This window comes from Panthera onca, chromosome C1 (genome assembly GCF_046562875.1).
Source record: "Panthera onca isolate mPanOnc1 chromosome C1, mPanOnc1 haplotype 2, whole genome shotgun sequence".
NCBI lineage: Eukaryota > Metazoa > Chordata > Mammalia > Carnivora > Felidae > Panthera > Panthera onca.
Window position 1 is genome coordinate 174,108,726 of NC_138346.1, and position 16,105 is coordinate 174,124,830.

Here is a 16,105-nt window from a genome sequence, read left to right on the forward strand (position 1 = left end):
TCTCACGAGTTAGGAAATATGAGTGTTTAACACTGAAGTGAAATGTCGTTGTTGGCCAGTGTACACAAGCATACACTGTTCACCTTACAGAATTTCATTTTGTCTGACATGGAGAGTGTGGAGGAAAAGGCAAATATCATAGCAGCTGCTGTAATTGAATTGGCCTCTGAATCATATAAAGCCAGGAAGCCTGACAGTAACATTGTCTAAAACCTTAAAAAAATATTATGGTGCATGTGATGTGTATCTACTTGAGGCTGAAGTGAATGGGCTATTAGAAAAAAAAATGCTTTTAGAGGAAAGAAAAGTATGATATCTTTAGAAAACATTAAAAAATTGGAGGTGGTTTTTTTTTCCTCTTGAAATGACTTGGTTTCTACTTTCAAAGGAAGCTTTTAACCTAATTATAAAGCTTCTGTGGCCAATAGTTTTATTCTCCTGTTTTTTTTCTTTTTTTAAAACCTAATTATTATAGTTTTATTTTTTATGAGTAATTGATAACTGTTTTCCTTGACATATACAGCCCAGAAGAGTCCTGATGTGCACTAGCAGTTGCATAAATACTTCAGTTGTTACTGGGAATAAAATACAGCCATTTCATAATATATCATTCTCACGTCAGGAGTGTTTGGTTATAAATTTATTTGAAAACTTTTTCTTACCTTTCTAGAAGAAAATTGACCTGTGCCAAGTTGGCCTTAAATTTAATTGTTTGTATTTATTAAAATTTTAGTTGTTTATAATTAATTTTTAGACCCCTTAAAAAACTAATCCGACTCCAATTTTCATTGCAGTTTATGAAAGAAAATGAATTAGAGGGAAAAAATTTTTTTTAAGGTAAAATCATGACTTACGCAAATATAAGATGAACAATATCTGAGATTTTCTTTAACTTATTATTACTGAAAGAGCCAGTAATAGGTTACAGGGAGCTTACAGGAGAATTTAAGAACCATAAGAATATAGACAAGTAGGAATGCTGAAATGACTTTACAAATAAATGCAAAATTGATCTGTTATGAGGCAATAATCAATTGCATTCCACCAGATGGTTCACTTACATTTCTGTGGATAAGTATTTGCATTGTTAATAGTTTTCTACTACTTACAGAGTTGTAAAACAACTCTAGGGCCATGAAAGGCAGAGGTGACGCTGAAGGATGCACTTGAGAGGATACCCCGATGATCTTTTTTGCCCATTTCCAAGTCTTTCACATTTTTTTCGGTTTTTATTTTCTGTTGTCATCCGTTTGTCTTTCAAGTAAAGATAATAAATCAAATCATCCTGTCAGGCTTATATATACATGGAAGGATTTGTTATTTTTAAGTAGTCACATAGCCATCATCTTTGTTGTATTTATTTTCTGTCTCTTTTTTTTTTTTTTTTTTTTTACTGCTTATTTATTCTTGAGAGAGAGAGACAGAGTGTGAGTGGGGAGGGGCAGAGAGAGATGGGACACAGAATCTGAAGCAAGCTCCAGACTCTGAGCTGTCAGCACAGAACCTGACATGGGGCTCGAACTCATGGACCGTGAGATCATGACCTAAGCTGAATTTAGACCTTTAACTGACTGAGCCACCCAGGTACCCCATTTTTGTTTGTTTTTAAACATGCCATTGACTTGCTCAACAAATCTAGCCCCACAGTCTATATTTATTGATTGTTTTGTTTTGTTTTTGGTGAGATTGTCTAACCTAACTTGTGTTAAAAAACAAAATTCAGCTGAGTAAATTTAAAGATTAAATTAGCTTTCTTCAGTGATTAATGAATTGGGCAGTATCCCATGTAGCAATGGAAAGGAGCTCCAAAGAGCTGAATGAAATAGCGACTTCTGTAGGCAGAAGGGCACAGGGAAAGAGGGGTTACCTCATCCTTCTTTGGGGGACAGAAGGGGACTGTCTGGCAGATTACCTCACTAAGTGCTGACCAGGAAAATCCAGATTTACTGGTTTAAAATTCTGTTTCTGGAAGAGGTTGAAACTGCAGTTAGATTAGTAGTTAAAGTCTTGGTTTGATGATGTGGGGCTTATCAGAGGTGACTCTATTTTGGGCCTATTCATTCTTTTTTTTTAACACTTGTTTCTCTATATACCTATAGACAGAAGTTAAGTTTTGACAAGAATATTTTATAGGCAGTGAAGCTATGCTTTTCATATTAGGATTCCCTTAATCTGGCTGCTCCACATTAGTGATGCCACATTTGATCAGGGATTTGAATGGTGGTGGCCTGACCCTTGCTTTGTCAACATGGTTTTCTCTCGTAAGGCCAGTACGTGATTGTGGAGTAATGCTTTTAGGACTCTGTAGCCAGGTTTTCATCAACCTGAGAAGTTTCTTGATTGAGGGGACTATCATTGTCCGCTGTCTTAAAAGGCTTACCTGTATGTGCGTCTTCAGGAGGAATCTATATAGAACAATGAAGAAGGAGCTCAGACCAACCAAATCAAATCTAATGGAATAAAAGATGTTGCAGCCACATTTTTCTCACATGAAGAGTAGATTTAAGAGGTAGTTAAGAGAGGTTTTTAAAACATCACAATGATGATGAGTACATAATAGTTGGAAAGAAAGATGATCATAGGTAATTGTATTTAAAAGACATTTAGCGTCTGAGTGTCCTTAACTAATAACACCAAAAAGACCCTCATCTAAACTAAATCTAAAATAACAATCACAAAAAGCCTCTGAAATGCCCATGAAATGCCCATTTTCTTCCAGTAGGATAAACTTCAAAGAGTAGAAAAATCTGAAAAAAACAAAAAACAAAAACCCCAAGTCTCAGGTATAATTTAAAAGCTTTACTGCATTGGAGAAGACAGGCTAGGTGCCCCCTGAAGCTGGCATGAGAAGGCTGATTTAACTACATTGAAAGTGACAGAAGAAGAAAGAATGATTTTACAAACGTAAGATACATCCGTTCCAGAAAATTGCTAAACTTGTGAATACAGCAGACAAGCTCTAAAAGTTTCAGTGGAGGCTGGAAAGAGCAGAATTGATGCCCCAGAGCAAAGACTTATTGATGCTGGAGATAAAGAAACATAGCACAACCAAACTAAAACACCCACATCTAAAAAAAATATCTGAAAAATGGAAGAATACTGAAAAGACACAAGTCAGGCTGCATATAACAGTGGTAAAGTCCAGAACCTTCACTTACGCCTTAGTTTCTTTGACTGTGATTTCTGTATCACATGGTTGATTTAGATAACACTTCTCTCAGAGTGGGTTTTTAGAAGAATCCCAAAGCATTATGGCTGAGAAACCCTGAAATGATGTTGCCTAGGTATATAAATCTATCAAGTGTTTAATCTTCATTGCAAAGACAGGATTTTACAAGCTGCCATATATAAAGAGAAAATTTAAAGACACATATGAGTAAGAATGACTTTAAATTTTTCCTTTTAGACTTTGGAGAAGTATAAGAGTTTGGGGGAAAAGAGATAAAACAACGAACAATGGAGGTAATACACTCGAGTATGCTATCTAGCCAAACCAGCTTTTCTTTCTTTTGAAATAGAAGAAACTTTAATACATGGAACACATAAAACAATATGCCACGAAGTATTCAGCAGCAGTTCTCTTTCCAGAATCTACTGACGATCAAGAATTAGATAGAGTGTGTAGTTTAGTTTGTTTATCTATGACTGTGATTATAGCTTCCACCCTACTATTCTTAGAAGACTACAGATCAAGTAAGGAATTAGCAAAGAATTGAGTTGAAAATATGAAAAATAAGATTCAACTGACATAAAAAACGAAATGCTAGGAAAAAGATGTATTTTTTCATAAAATACAAATACATAAAATATAAAACTTTCATAAAAATATTAGTCGTTAACGGGCAGAAACGTGTATACTTAATATAAAAATGTTATGGTTCAAATTATCAGAACATAGTACATTAAAATTAATATAACAAAAATTAAAATATGGGCAACTACATGAAAATTAAAATTGTTGTATATATAGGACAATAAAGAAATACATAAACAGTGAGAACATGCCTTAAAAAAATTTTGTAGTGGTTGTAGTTATATTTTCATGGATTGAGTGTCAAACATATATGTCAAAAAAATTATCAATTTAAATGTCTGTGTTAGTAACAGAGAAAAAGAGAAAGGAAATTGAGAAATACAGTGTGCTCCAGACAGGGAAAATAAAATTAAGTAGAAATAAACAAAATTTTAATAGTTAATTGTTTTAGAAATTGTGTCAAAGTGGGAATTATTGAATCAGACAGACAAAGAGTAAAATATAAATAGGATCAGTAGAAAAGCTACAATAATTAAAATGCAGGAAAACCAAAATACTTGAGAGCATGTTATTTTTAGGTAGAAGGTGTTAATTAATGGCTCAGGTCAAGATCAGAAATAATTAAAATGTGTGCATGCATAAGCATACGTGTAAGAGAGAGAACTGCCTATGTGGGTACATCTAGAAGTAGAAATTGTAACGAGAATGTACCCCCTCAAATTAATTCTCGGGGAAAGAGGTAAGGTATAATTAAATCAAATAAATAAAAACGACTGTATTAGAAATCCATAGTCATAACAAATTAGCAAAGAAAAGAGCACCTAGCTAGGCCTGGTGGGGATTTACTTTGAAGAATTTTTTGAAAGTTTGAAGAACCGTTATTCAACGAATAATTAACTCTAGCTTCAAAAAAGGGACATTGTTAATTATTCATTTTATGAACATTTTGTTTTCACAAATTGATTAAAAAAAATACCTTTAAAAGAATTTATGGACTGGGCATGAACCAACAAACAATACAGTGCCAAGTAACAATAATTATTTCCTCGGAGCAAGCAAATTATCCTCAGATACGTGGGTAGCATATGAAAGCAATGCTGTTAACACAGGAGAGAATTCAGGAATCCTTTTTGATCCCTCTCTTTCCTCTTTCTCTGTGTCCTCCCACAAGAAGATTCTGTGACTTAGCCTTTTCCATCCCTGCTGCTACCGCCCTAGTAAAGTCACCAGCATCCCCCGCTCCCCCAATTCACTGCAGCCAGCTCATGTTTAATCCTCCTGCTCCATTTTCACCTCAACCCCGACAGCCTGTTTTCAGTATAGCAGCCAGAACGATCTTTTCAATGTCATTTCCCTGCATAAAACCTTTCAATGACATCTCTTGAATTTAGAATGAAAATCCAAATTCCTTACTCAGTCTTTGAGTCAGGTGATTGGGCCACTGCTTCCTTCTCCAGTGTTTTCATGTTTCCCTCTCCCCCAGGTTTTCCTTGATTCCACTGATTACACACTGTGCTTGTTTCCTCCTCACAGCTTCTCTACTCAATCTTCTTGCCTGAAATATTCTTCCCTCAGCTCTTTACACAAACGTCATCTCCCCTGGGAGGCTTTGTTCGATTCCCCCCATCTCAAATAGCCCTTCTTCCATGCAGCTGGTCTCTAAGAAAGTTCACGGTTTTGTTTCTTCATGTACACAACGAAAGTGATCTTGTTTACTTGTTTATTGTCTTGTCTCCTCCCCTACAACGTAAGGCCCTTGTTCGCTGTTGTATCCATAGAGCCTGTGACAGTCCCTGAGATGCTTAATGAATATTTGTTAAATGATTGCATGCTAGGTCATAATAGGAAAGATAGGTTAAATAATACTGGGTTAAAAATAGAAAAATTGGGCAGTACAGTTGAGTAGTAGTTACATTCCCTCATGGAAATTTAGCATGTAGGAAACTAATAGTTGATAATGGGAAAAGGATGCTTAAGGGAAGTACAATAAAAATAGCAGTGGTCTTGGGAGCTTTGGGTTTTAATTCGGATCTACCACCCACCTAACTTTGCAGAAGTTACCTAATCTAACCTTCAGGTTCTTCATCTGTAAAATTGTGATAATAATATCTCCTGTTTTATGTACATACTTAAGTATTTGTGTCGTAAGGTCCTGCCTTTTCCCCTCTTTCCTTGCCTCTCTCTCTTTTAAGACATTTCAATGACAAATACTCTACATCGGGCCCAAGATTTTAAAAGTGGTTCATATCAGGGGCGCCTGGGTGGCACAGTCGGTTGAGCGTCCGACTTCGGCTCAGGTCATGATCTCACGGTGTGTGAGTTCGAGCCCTGTGTTGGGCTCTGTGCTGACAGCTCGGGGCCTGGAGCCTGGTTCAGATTCTGTGTCTCCCTCTCTCTCTGCTCCTCCCCTGCTCACACTCTGTCTCTCTCTCTCTCTCTCGGAAATAAATATTAAAAGTGGTTCATATCATAACGCCAATTTAGATAAGTAAAATACCTGGTACAGGACAAGGCACATAGAAAATGAACAGTATATGTTAGTTTCTTTCATGCCTAGTGGGAATCCTTAGGTTGGCTATTTCCATATTTAACTCCAAATCTTCCTTGGGATTCTTAGAAGTGTGTATTTTTGTTATTAGAATACATTCCTGCTTTCTCTTAGACTCTCAATTCTTAAAGAGTGTTTTCCCTATGACATTTATTATAATGATTTATTCATAGCTTGTGTTTTACAGGTGTTTGTTTAAAATTCACCATGTATTTATTAAGTACGTGTTATGTAGAGTACATACAGTTAAATGCAGAAAACGAAGTAAAGGCAACAGAAAGGCATATTCTTGTTGTATTGTGGGAAAATATTGCTGACTTTTAAGGAGATGAAGCTATATTTAATAAGATAGATTTGAATTTATAAAAATAAAAGATGTTGACACCCTGAAATGTAATAAAATAAACGTGGAAAGGACAGTAGAAAATAAAAATTTTACCAACATATGTGATAAAATCTTACTGTGCAAAATAGATGAAGATTTGATAGAAATGTCTATGGTCTAATAGGATTTTGCTTGCTCGATAGTTGGAGGAGAGGATTCACACATGTAGAAATATTCATAGAATACCTTTATGAAGAATATATAGTTTTTCTAGCAATTAAACGTAGGTCGGACATCTCAAAAGTACGTTTATTCAGTAAAAGATTTACTCAAGAAACAATGTGGTGCAAAAAATTTAGTACAAAAGCATGTAGTGTAAGAGGATTAAAAACAAAACAACAGAAGTAGATTCTCATCCCTTTTTTTCCCCTAAGTCTTCTTACTTTTGTGCCTCTTCCCAAATTTTTTTTTAAATTAGACTATTTTTAAGAACAGTTTTAGGTTCACAGCAAAATTTCATGGAAGGTACAGGAGAGATTCCCCATATACCCCTTGCCTTTGCTCAGTCTCCCCCACTATCAAAGTCCTGTGCCAGAGTGGTACATTTATTACAGAAGGTGAACCTACACTGACCCATCTTTATGACCCAGAGTCCATAGTTTATATTAGGGTTCACTCTTAGTGTACATTCTGTGGGTTTTGACAAATGTATAGTGACTTGTATTCACCAGTACAGTATGACATAGAGTAGTTTCATTGCCCCACAAATATTCTGCCAATTCGTCCCTCTCTCCTTGCTCAGCCCTAACAACCATGGATCTTTTTAGTGTCTTCATTGTTTGCCTTTTCCAAAATGTTATGTATATAGTCAGAATCATATGCTATGTAGCCTTTTTAGATAGATTTTTTTTCACTTAATATGCATTTAACGTTCCTTCATGTGTTCTCATGGCTTGATAGATCATTTCTCCTTAGTGCTTAATAATATTCCACTGTCTGGATGTAACACAGATTACTTATCCTTTCACCTACTGAAGGGCATTTGGCTGCTCCAAGGTTTGCCAATTATGAATAAAGCTGCTATAAACATTTGCCTAGCAATTTTTTGTTCCTTGCCAGTCACTTAACCTCTTTGGGGTTTAGATTTCCTCAATCTGTAAACTGCAGCTGATGATTTCTGAGGTTTCTAATTTTGGAATTATATGGTTATTACCTAGTTAAAAATCATAAAATCTTATGTTATACTGATTATGAATAACTTAGTTAATAGGCCTGTATGCTGAAGACATTATAAGTTGGTAAAGCCTTTCTGATAGAAAGCAGTCTGGTCCTGTATAAACTAAAAGTATACTCTGTTCACATCATTCTTTTGGCAGGTATACTTCAAGTAAACCCAAATGGAAGTTATAACATTTTTTTTAAGCAAAGATTTTCATAGGGTCATTTATTAACAAGTGAAACAAAATGAAACTATGGAAACAATTCAAATGCCCAGTGATGGGGAAATGCAAAGTAAATTGTGTGAGGGCAGGGATCATGACTATGTATCCTGACTGATGTGTACCTAGCAGATCATTCAGTGTGGTGTTCTAAATATTGGCCATTTAAAACTATGTAAAAATACTGAATAAAAGAACTTAGGGGAGAGAGAAAAGCTTTTACCGAATATAAAAGATTAGATGGCATTCTGCTTTTCCCTTTGCTGCTTTGCATCTCTCATTGCTAAACTCAGCTTTACCAGCTGTTACTTGCTAGGCTCCATACTTGCCCCTTTACTGACACCAGTGAAGGTCTCAGGCATGTGATGTAGCAACCATAACATAGCGGCTTCTCACTTGGAAAAGGACATCAGCATGGCTGTAAAGGAGTTAAAGCAAGAGTGGACTGTGTGTCCCCATTTTGCCAGGGCAGGCTCAGTTTGTGCCTGATGTCTCAGTGTTTTAATAGCATCTTACACTCTCAAAGGTGTTCTGCTTTGGGCAGTAGGTCACCATTTTGCTGAGGGTCTGACTTTCTGTTTATTTCAGTGCTATAGTTGTGAAACGTTTTCTTGATTTTTCAGTTAAGTTTAATGAACATTTTTTTAATGCTCAGTAGATGATTGTGAGATACAAAGAAAATTCAGACGAGGCCCCTGTCACCACAGAATTTCACTTCAATGCTTTTTCCTCTTTAGTTTATTTTGGTAAACCATAGCCTCCTTCAGAATCAGAAGTGTTCCTAGATCTAAGCTCCTGCCCTGGCATTACCCATTTAGAAGACCTTTTTCTGGTTTTCCTCTGGTTGCATGCCCTTCTCTCCTTTGGAACTTAAAGGAATATTCCCATCTAAGAACCTATGCCCCTACCATGTGGCACTGTGGGTATTTGGGATAATGGAATTCCTTGCCCAAACACTTTTGAGCCTGCTTCTGGGCCTGTGTGGATCTCTTCCCTTGGACACATGCACACAAAGCCCCTCATAGTGCCCAGGAAGCCAGGGATAGGAGAAGGGAGTGGACAGCAGGCCAGTGACAGGAAGTGGGTAGGTTCCCTGCAACCTTACACATTCCAAAATTCAAGAATTCTAGTTTTGTACCTGCCTTCAGGGTCATTTTGAATGTGTATTTCTCAAAGTGGGAGAATAGAACATGTTTTCTACAGTAGTTTATTAGCTTGACTTACTGCTTTTAGATATTTAAACATATGATATCTGAGTGTTTCTATTCTTGCCATGGACCCCACAAATAGCAGAGGCAGCCCCACTCATAGTAAAACCTAAAACCCTATGACCAGTGAGAGCCTACATAATCTGCTCTTGCCCATGCCCTGCTCTGCTCCAGCTGTGCTAGCTTCCTCACTGTTCTAGAACAGTCCAGGCACACTCCCATCTCTGGTCCTTGCATCCCTGCTGCTGGTACTTGGAATGCTCTTTTTCCAGGTACCCACATACCTCTTCCCTCTTGTCCTTCAGCCTTCAGGTCTTCTCCCCAGCTACCCCTCCTCCTCTCTGCCCCCATCAGTATTTAACAGTGAGACCTTGGTAGGCTAATCTTTCTAAAATTTTACTATCCCCACAAACATTGATTGTTTCCTTCCAGCTTTACTTACATCCCTTAACATCCATCACTATAAAAAAGTTAGAAGTGGGGTGCCTGGGTGGCTCAGTTGGTTAAGTGTCTGACTTCAACTTAGGTCATGATCTCTTGGTTCCTGGGTTCGAGCCCCACATCGGGCTCTGTGCTGACAGCTCAGAGCATGGAACCTGCTTTGGATTCTGTGTGTGTCTCTCTCTGTCTCTCTCTCTGCACCTCCAGCCCCTGCTCACGCTGTGTCTCTCTTTCTCTCAAAAATAAATTAACATGAAAAAAAAATTAAAGTTGTAAGTAATAAGAAACTAAACTAGCTCCCTCCCCTAAATATCTTTCTTTTAACCCCCATTAGATATAAAATGTTTTTGCTTTAAAAATTCACTATTTTAGGGGCACCTGGATGGCTTAGTCGGTTAAGCGTCCGACTTCTGTTCAGGTCATTATCTCACGGTTCGTGGGTTTGAGCCTGGTGTCGGGCTCTGTTCTGACAGCTCAGAGCCTGGAGCCTGCTTCGGATTCTGTGTCTCCCTCTCTCTCTGCCCCTCCCCTGCTCGTGTTCTCTCTCTCTCTCTCTCAAAAAATAAACATTAAAAAAATTTTTTTTTAATTCACTATTTTAGTTTTTATGTCTTAAAGTCCTTTATGAAACCACTGTAAAGAATCACATAGATCTTCAAGTCTAGTTATTTAAAGCTCCAATCCCCCTACCTGCCCTCAGTTTTAAGGGTAGCCATTTCCAGCTCTTAAATAATTCTTTTGGTATTTCCCACCACGTCTACCATCACATAGTCATATTGCTACTTCCTAACTTTCCAGTTTTAAGCATTTCCAATTTACTTTTCCCCGTAGAGGATGAGAACAAAGGGCTCCCTTATCACTGATACACCTGTGCATGCACCCACATGTATCCAGCTCTCCCTCTTCCAGTTGTTTGTTTGTGATTTGGGGTAGATCAAGATTCATTGTTTTTAAAACTGTAAACACCAGTCACAGCTGAACCATGTCATCATTCTGTGATTACTTTTCCTGTAGCATTTTGTTTTTCCGGGAATTAAAAATTGTCATGATTTTGATCTGCTTAATCTTGTAGGTTATTAGCATCAATGTTCCCTCAGACTGTTCTAGTTACATGTACCTTCCTTCAATATGTTCATATTTCTATATCCTCTTGTTTTCCTTTCTTTGAGAAAGTCTTGGAGTCTTCAGATCTTTTTAAATCTGAATGGTTTTCTCACAGTCAGCTCTAGTGTGACTGAAATCATAGAGATACCTTATCCCTAATAGGACATCAGACAGTCACTGCAGATATTTTTTTCAAATATATTATTGTATAAACAAATAATAAAAATGTAACTATTTACCAGGAATGTCTCTATGGTCCTCTTTCACATGTTGTAATTAAGATACTTTTGGGGCGCCTGGGTGGCGCAGTCGGTTAAGCGTCTGACTTCGGCCAGGTCACGATCTCACGGTCCGTGAGTTCGAGCCCCACGTCAGGCTCTGGGCTGATGGCTCGGAGCCTGGAGCCTGTTTCCGATTCTGTGTCTCCCTCTCTCTCTGTCCCTCCCCCGTTCATGCTCTGTCTCTCTCTGTCCCACAAATAAATAAAAAAAAAAAAAAAAAAAAAAAAAAAAAAAGATACTTTTTATTCCAAAAATATAGAATGTATTCTTATATTTCATTGTTTTGCATAGAGCATAGTAGGAATTACTGGAATAATTTATATATATATTTATATGTATATATAAATTTATATATGTGTGTGTATATATATATGTGTGTGTGTATACACATATATACACAGAGTATTGTATTCTTCATTTGTAGGCCCTTAAAATTAGAGAGATATGTAATTGCCCACCACTTTCTGGACCAGACCCTCGATTACTGTTCAAACTCAGCATGAAGCATTTTCTTGAAGAATCGGAAAAAGAAGACCTAAATATCACTGCTAAGAAACAGAAAATGGATACTCCTACCATTCAAAATCAGAAGCAAATACCCTTAACATATATAGTTGAGAAAAGAACTGGCAGTTGAATTAAAATTTATGAGACATGGGATATATGAAGAATGCAGCAATTCTTACCATTTTTATGTTCCTTTTAAAAAAATGATGTTTGAAATACAAAAATTGTATATTCAGGGTCAAATCATGTATATTACAGGTATTACCTAACTTCTTCTACTAGGTATTTTCATGAAATATTGATGTATTTTAATCTATTTTAAAATATCTTCAATGAAGAAAATGTCACAGAATAAATTTGTATTATGTTTTACTCTGTCTCATACTTGGTTTTGATTTGGAGGCAGACCTCTAGTGGATGAGAAGTCAGAATGTGCAGTAATTCTTGTTGTAGAGAGAGTTCCACCTGAACCTAAACTGGAGCTCAAAGTCTGGGTGGTTATGGTGAACTGGGAAACTGACCATCAGTCTGAAGCACTGTTTACAGAAGTTGATTTGCACTTGGATAGGATTATGTGGAACAGGGGACCTTGGGATAGAGAACTTACTGGTCTTCTCTTATGGACTCCGAAGGGAAAAAGGACTGTCTAGGCAGAAGCTGAAGAAGCTGTTTTCATAGGAGGCAAAAGGAGTGCTCTTTGTGGTCCAAGTGACAATGAGAAACACAACAAGGAGGTAGGGTCATTTCCTTGCAGACACAGTGTGCTGCTAATGTTGTGAAGTCCTAACAAAGTTGTGTCATCTTGGCTCCTTCACGACATTACAATTTGGGAGTCTTGGGGGTTCTCAGAGAAGGCAACCACCCTGTTGTCATCGAGGGTACCACCAAAGGTGTGGGAGAAGGTGCCACCCACAAATTGACCTCCGTGGGCAACAGACATCAGTAAAAGGTTGGAAGGAGGTGGGAGAAGAAGCTCTAGGCACAGCCCGAGCGGTACTCAGAAATTACTGTATATTCTGGAAATCTGGAAATAGGGTTCTAAAGTGTATTATTATGTGTATAAAATTATTTGTACTCCCAAACTGATGCAGTCTAGTGATGTTGAGGTTCTCTTCCTGGTAGGGACATTTTTCTAAAGACACATTACATTAAATGGTTTCTTAGAGAATTGTAGGGGAAATAAACGATCTTTTATTGACTGCTATGAGCTGGACCCGTTTATTCCAAAACCCCATGAAGTAGGTTGTAGTGGCCTCATTTTACAATGAGCAGCAGGCTTGGAGAGGTTATGTGGTACACCCAGGGACTCTCACCTAGAAAGAACAGAGCTACATCTGTCTGGCTGCAGATCAGTCTGTCTCCACAGCTCTCAGATATCTAAAACTATGCTATCAGAGGGAACAAATGCCATCCTCGGTTGTGTCTTAGCGTGCTCATATAGGGCTTCAGTATAGGTAAAAATCTCCTAATTATAAAATCAGGATCACCTACCTGCAGGATGACTTTCTAGGCACTCCTCTCACACCTTTCCATCAAGAAATGTACACTAAGAGGCAGGGGGTGAGGCAATTTAGGACAGTGGAGCCTCTCCCCGCTGCCTCTGAAAGCCCGTGACTTCGCATTTGGGATGTGTCCTGACACCTCTCCTTAGACAAGATATGTACCTAGTTATGAGGAGAATTTCAGGGGCTGCTGCTTATATTTTCCAAGGCTTACTACAGATGAGTGGGAAGGACTTTCTTGATCTGCACACAAGATAACATTTGTAAGGAGGAGGTTCAGATAAACTGTTGTAGTCATTGCAGTCCTGTCTGAGGCATTCCATAACGTGTAAAGACGTTTGGAGAATGTCACCTAGAGGTAAACAGTAAGACACGCCGTCAGATTTTCCTGTATATTTCCTGAGAAAATAGTGTCGTGGAGGCCCTAGTCGATTTTTCCTTCCATCCCGTTATCACATCTAATTGTACTGTTCGGACTTCCTAGGAAACATATATAAGTTGACATGTCGGAAGGAACAGAGAAAGTATCAAGAGAATTCCTTTATAGTGCCTGTGAAAAAGACATTTTTTTAACCCATGGGGTCAAAATACAAAAGAAATGTTACATTTCGGTTCAGGGTTTTAGGAGAAATTAAATAGTTGGATGTAATATGTGTACATATGCTCTAAGTTCTATGTGGAAAAGACCTCTAAGCTCTGCATTTAGTTGCATACCATACTGACAGGGCTTTTCATGTGCCTATAGGATTTAGGTGCCATTGGTTAGTTTCTCAGTTGTTAGGAGCATGATGCCAGTAAATACAAGGCACAAATTCAATCTAAACTCCCCTGTAATCTGGGTCATTTCCTCTAAAACTAAATTCAAAAAGAATATGTGTATTTACTGCTATGTCTCTGGTAACTAATGGTTTTTGACATAGGTATCCAATTGGTATTTTACTCATGATGTACACTTCACATCACCGGGGCAAAGGATGATGACAAAAATAAAAAAGGAGAAACAGTTATATGTTATGAAATCTCTGCCTCTTTGTAGCCATAGGACCCTGGACAAGTCACTTCAAGTCTCTAACCCTCATTTTTCTTTTCATTTGTAAAATGGGGATAAGAAATCCTACCTTGTAGGGGTGCCTGGGTGGCTCAGTCAGTTAAGCATCCGACTTTGGCTCAGGTCATGATCCCACGGTTCGTGGGGTCAAGCCCTTTGTCAAGCTTTGTGCTGACAGCTCAGAGCCTGGAGCCTGCTTCGGATTCTGTGTCTCCCTCTCTCTGCCCCTTGCCTGCATACACTCTGCCTCTCTCTCTCTCTCAGAAATAAAGGAACACTTAAAAAAAATTATATAAGAACAAAAATTGTCGTGAGGTTGACATGATGCTTAAGGAAGGTGATGTACTGAAAGCACTTAGCATAATGTGTAGAGCGCCAAACATAACACAAATAGCCACAATTTATTGAGGGCTTACTTTGTACCACGCACCATGCTAAGCATTCTTCAAGCACTGATGAACTTCACTGCAGCCCTGTGTGTGATAGGTATTATTTTACCCCCCATTGTAGATCAGGATAGTGAAGTTGAGAGGGTTAATGAAACTTGCTCAATGTTATATGGTGTATTTCTTAAGATTATTTTACTTGCAAGAACAGGGAAAAAAAAAAACAACTCAAAATTTATTGCCTCACCTAACAAAAAAGCCCAGAAGTGCACTAGCTTTGGACATGATTTAGTCCAGAGTATTGAGATACCGTCAGAGCAGTGGCTTTTTCTCTGTGATTTTTCTCAGCTCTGGTTTCACTCTTCCCTGCTGATGTCAAGATGGCTGCGAGCAGCTGCCAAGGTTACCTTGCAACTATTGAAACAAAACCTTCAATACTAACTGCAATCTCTAAAGAGCAACCCAGAAACAGTAACCACCACAGGGGACGGGTGATCCCGATAGGCTGGAGCTGAGGATGGTTACAGTCGGCACCCTACAAACAGAGTGGCTCACATACAACCACAGCGCCTGTTCAGTAACTGGAATAAAAACCTGTTCCGTTTCTCCTCTTTCAGCAGGCAAAGAAACAAGATAATTCTTTGTAGATTTGGTTCAGAAATGATAATCTAAGCAAAAACAATGTTGCCTAAGTTTTGTTTCTGTTGATAGTAAATTTGCATTAGTGTATTTGCTTTATCATCCGTAAGATATTTTTTTTCTGTTGCTCCTATCCTCAAAACCAGCCCATGTGATTGGAAGGACAAGTGGTGTTATTTACTCATAAAGAAGAAGACTAAAGCTTGGAGGACCTACATTTTTCTATCTGGAAACCAAAGCTCAAAGATACTAAGCAACTGTGTGCCCAGCACTACTCCGCTCATAGTTGCAGAACTGAGTTTCAAACCCTCATCTGCTGACTCCAAAGTCTGTGCTCTCCAGCTAGTTACTGCTACTCCAGGTGGCAAATCTCAGAAAGGAAGTGGTGAAGAGTGTTCATTTCCTTCACCCCTCCCTTGGGAACCCCCCTTTCTCTTAAATGCATTCATTTTAATACTCTATGACAGGTGGTAAAAATATTTAAGTACATTCATATATGGGAGGGCTAAAATTCTTATTAATCATCTTATAATGTGGTTTTTTGTTGTTTATTTTCAGAGAGCGAGAGAGAGAGTAGGGGAGAGGGACAGAAAGGGAGAGAGAGAACCCAAGCAAGATCTGAACCACCAGCACAGAGCCTGACACGGGGCTCGAACTCATGAACCATGAGATCATGACCTGAGCCCAAATCAAGCGTCAGAAGCTTGACCGACTGAGCCACTCAGGTGCTCCTTACGTTGTTTTTATTTGGACCTAGAGAGTTCCTTAATCTGTGGTGAGAAATATCTCTCACTTCATTACTGGAAGGAACCCTGTCAGTATATACCCCTTTACATCAACCCCTCACTTCTATCCGAGAACCAATAGCCTTTAGAGGTAGGCCAGTGACTCCCAGCCTTTTAGTCAAGGACCCCTTTTATATG

The 16,105-nt window shown here is 38.2% G+C and overlaps 1 protein-coding gene across 4 annotated transcripts in view; it reads left to right on the top strand.

Moving 5' to 3' along the window:
- OMA1 (OMA1 zinc metallopeptidase) overlaps window positions 1-15,275 on the top strand; it is an 81,604-nt gene extending 66,329 nt beyond the window's left edge. For 3 of the 4 annotated variants that reach the window (XM_060624597.3, XM_060624598.3, XM_060624596.3), the window contains exon 9: window positions 11,525-11,979. In XM_060624597.3, the coding sequence (XP_060480580.1) occupies window positions 11,525-11,737 (213 nt within the window). In that variant the 3' untranslated portion in view covers window positions 11,738-11,979. Of the gene's footprint in view, window positions 1-11,524; window positions 11,980-14,891 lie in introns of those variants that run through there. The other variant, XM_078451861.2, reaches the window with a different exon arrangement.
- Window positions 15,276-16,105: the final 830 nt, after the last annotated feature.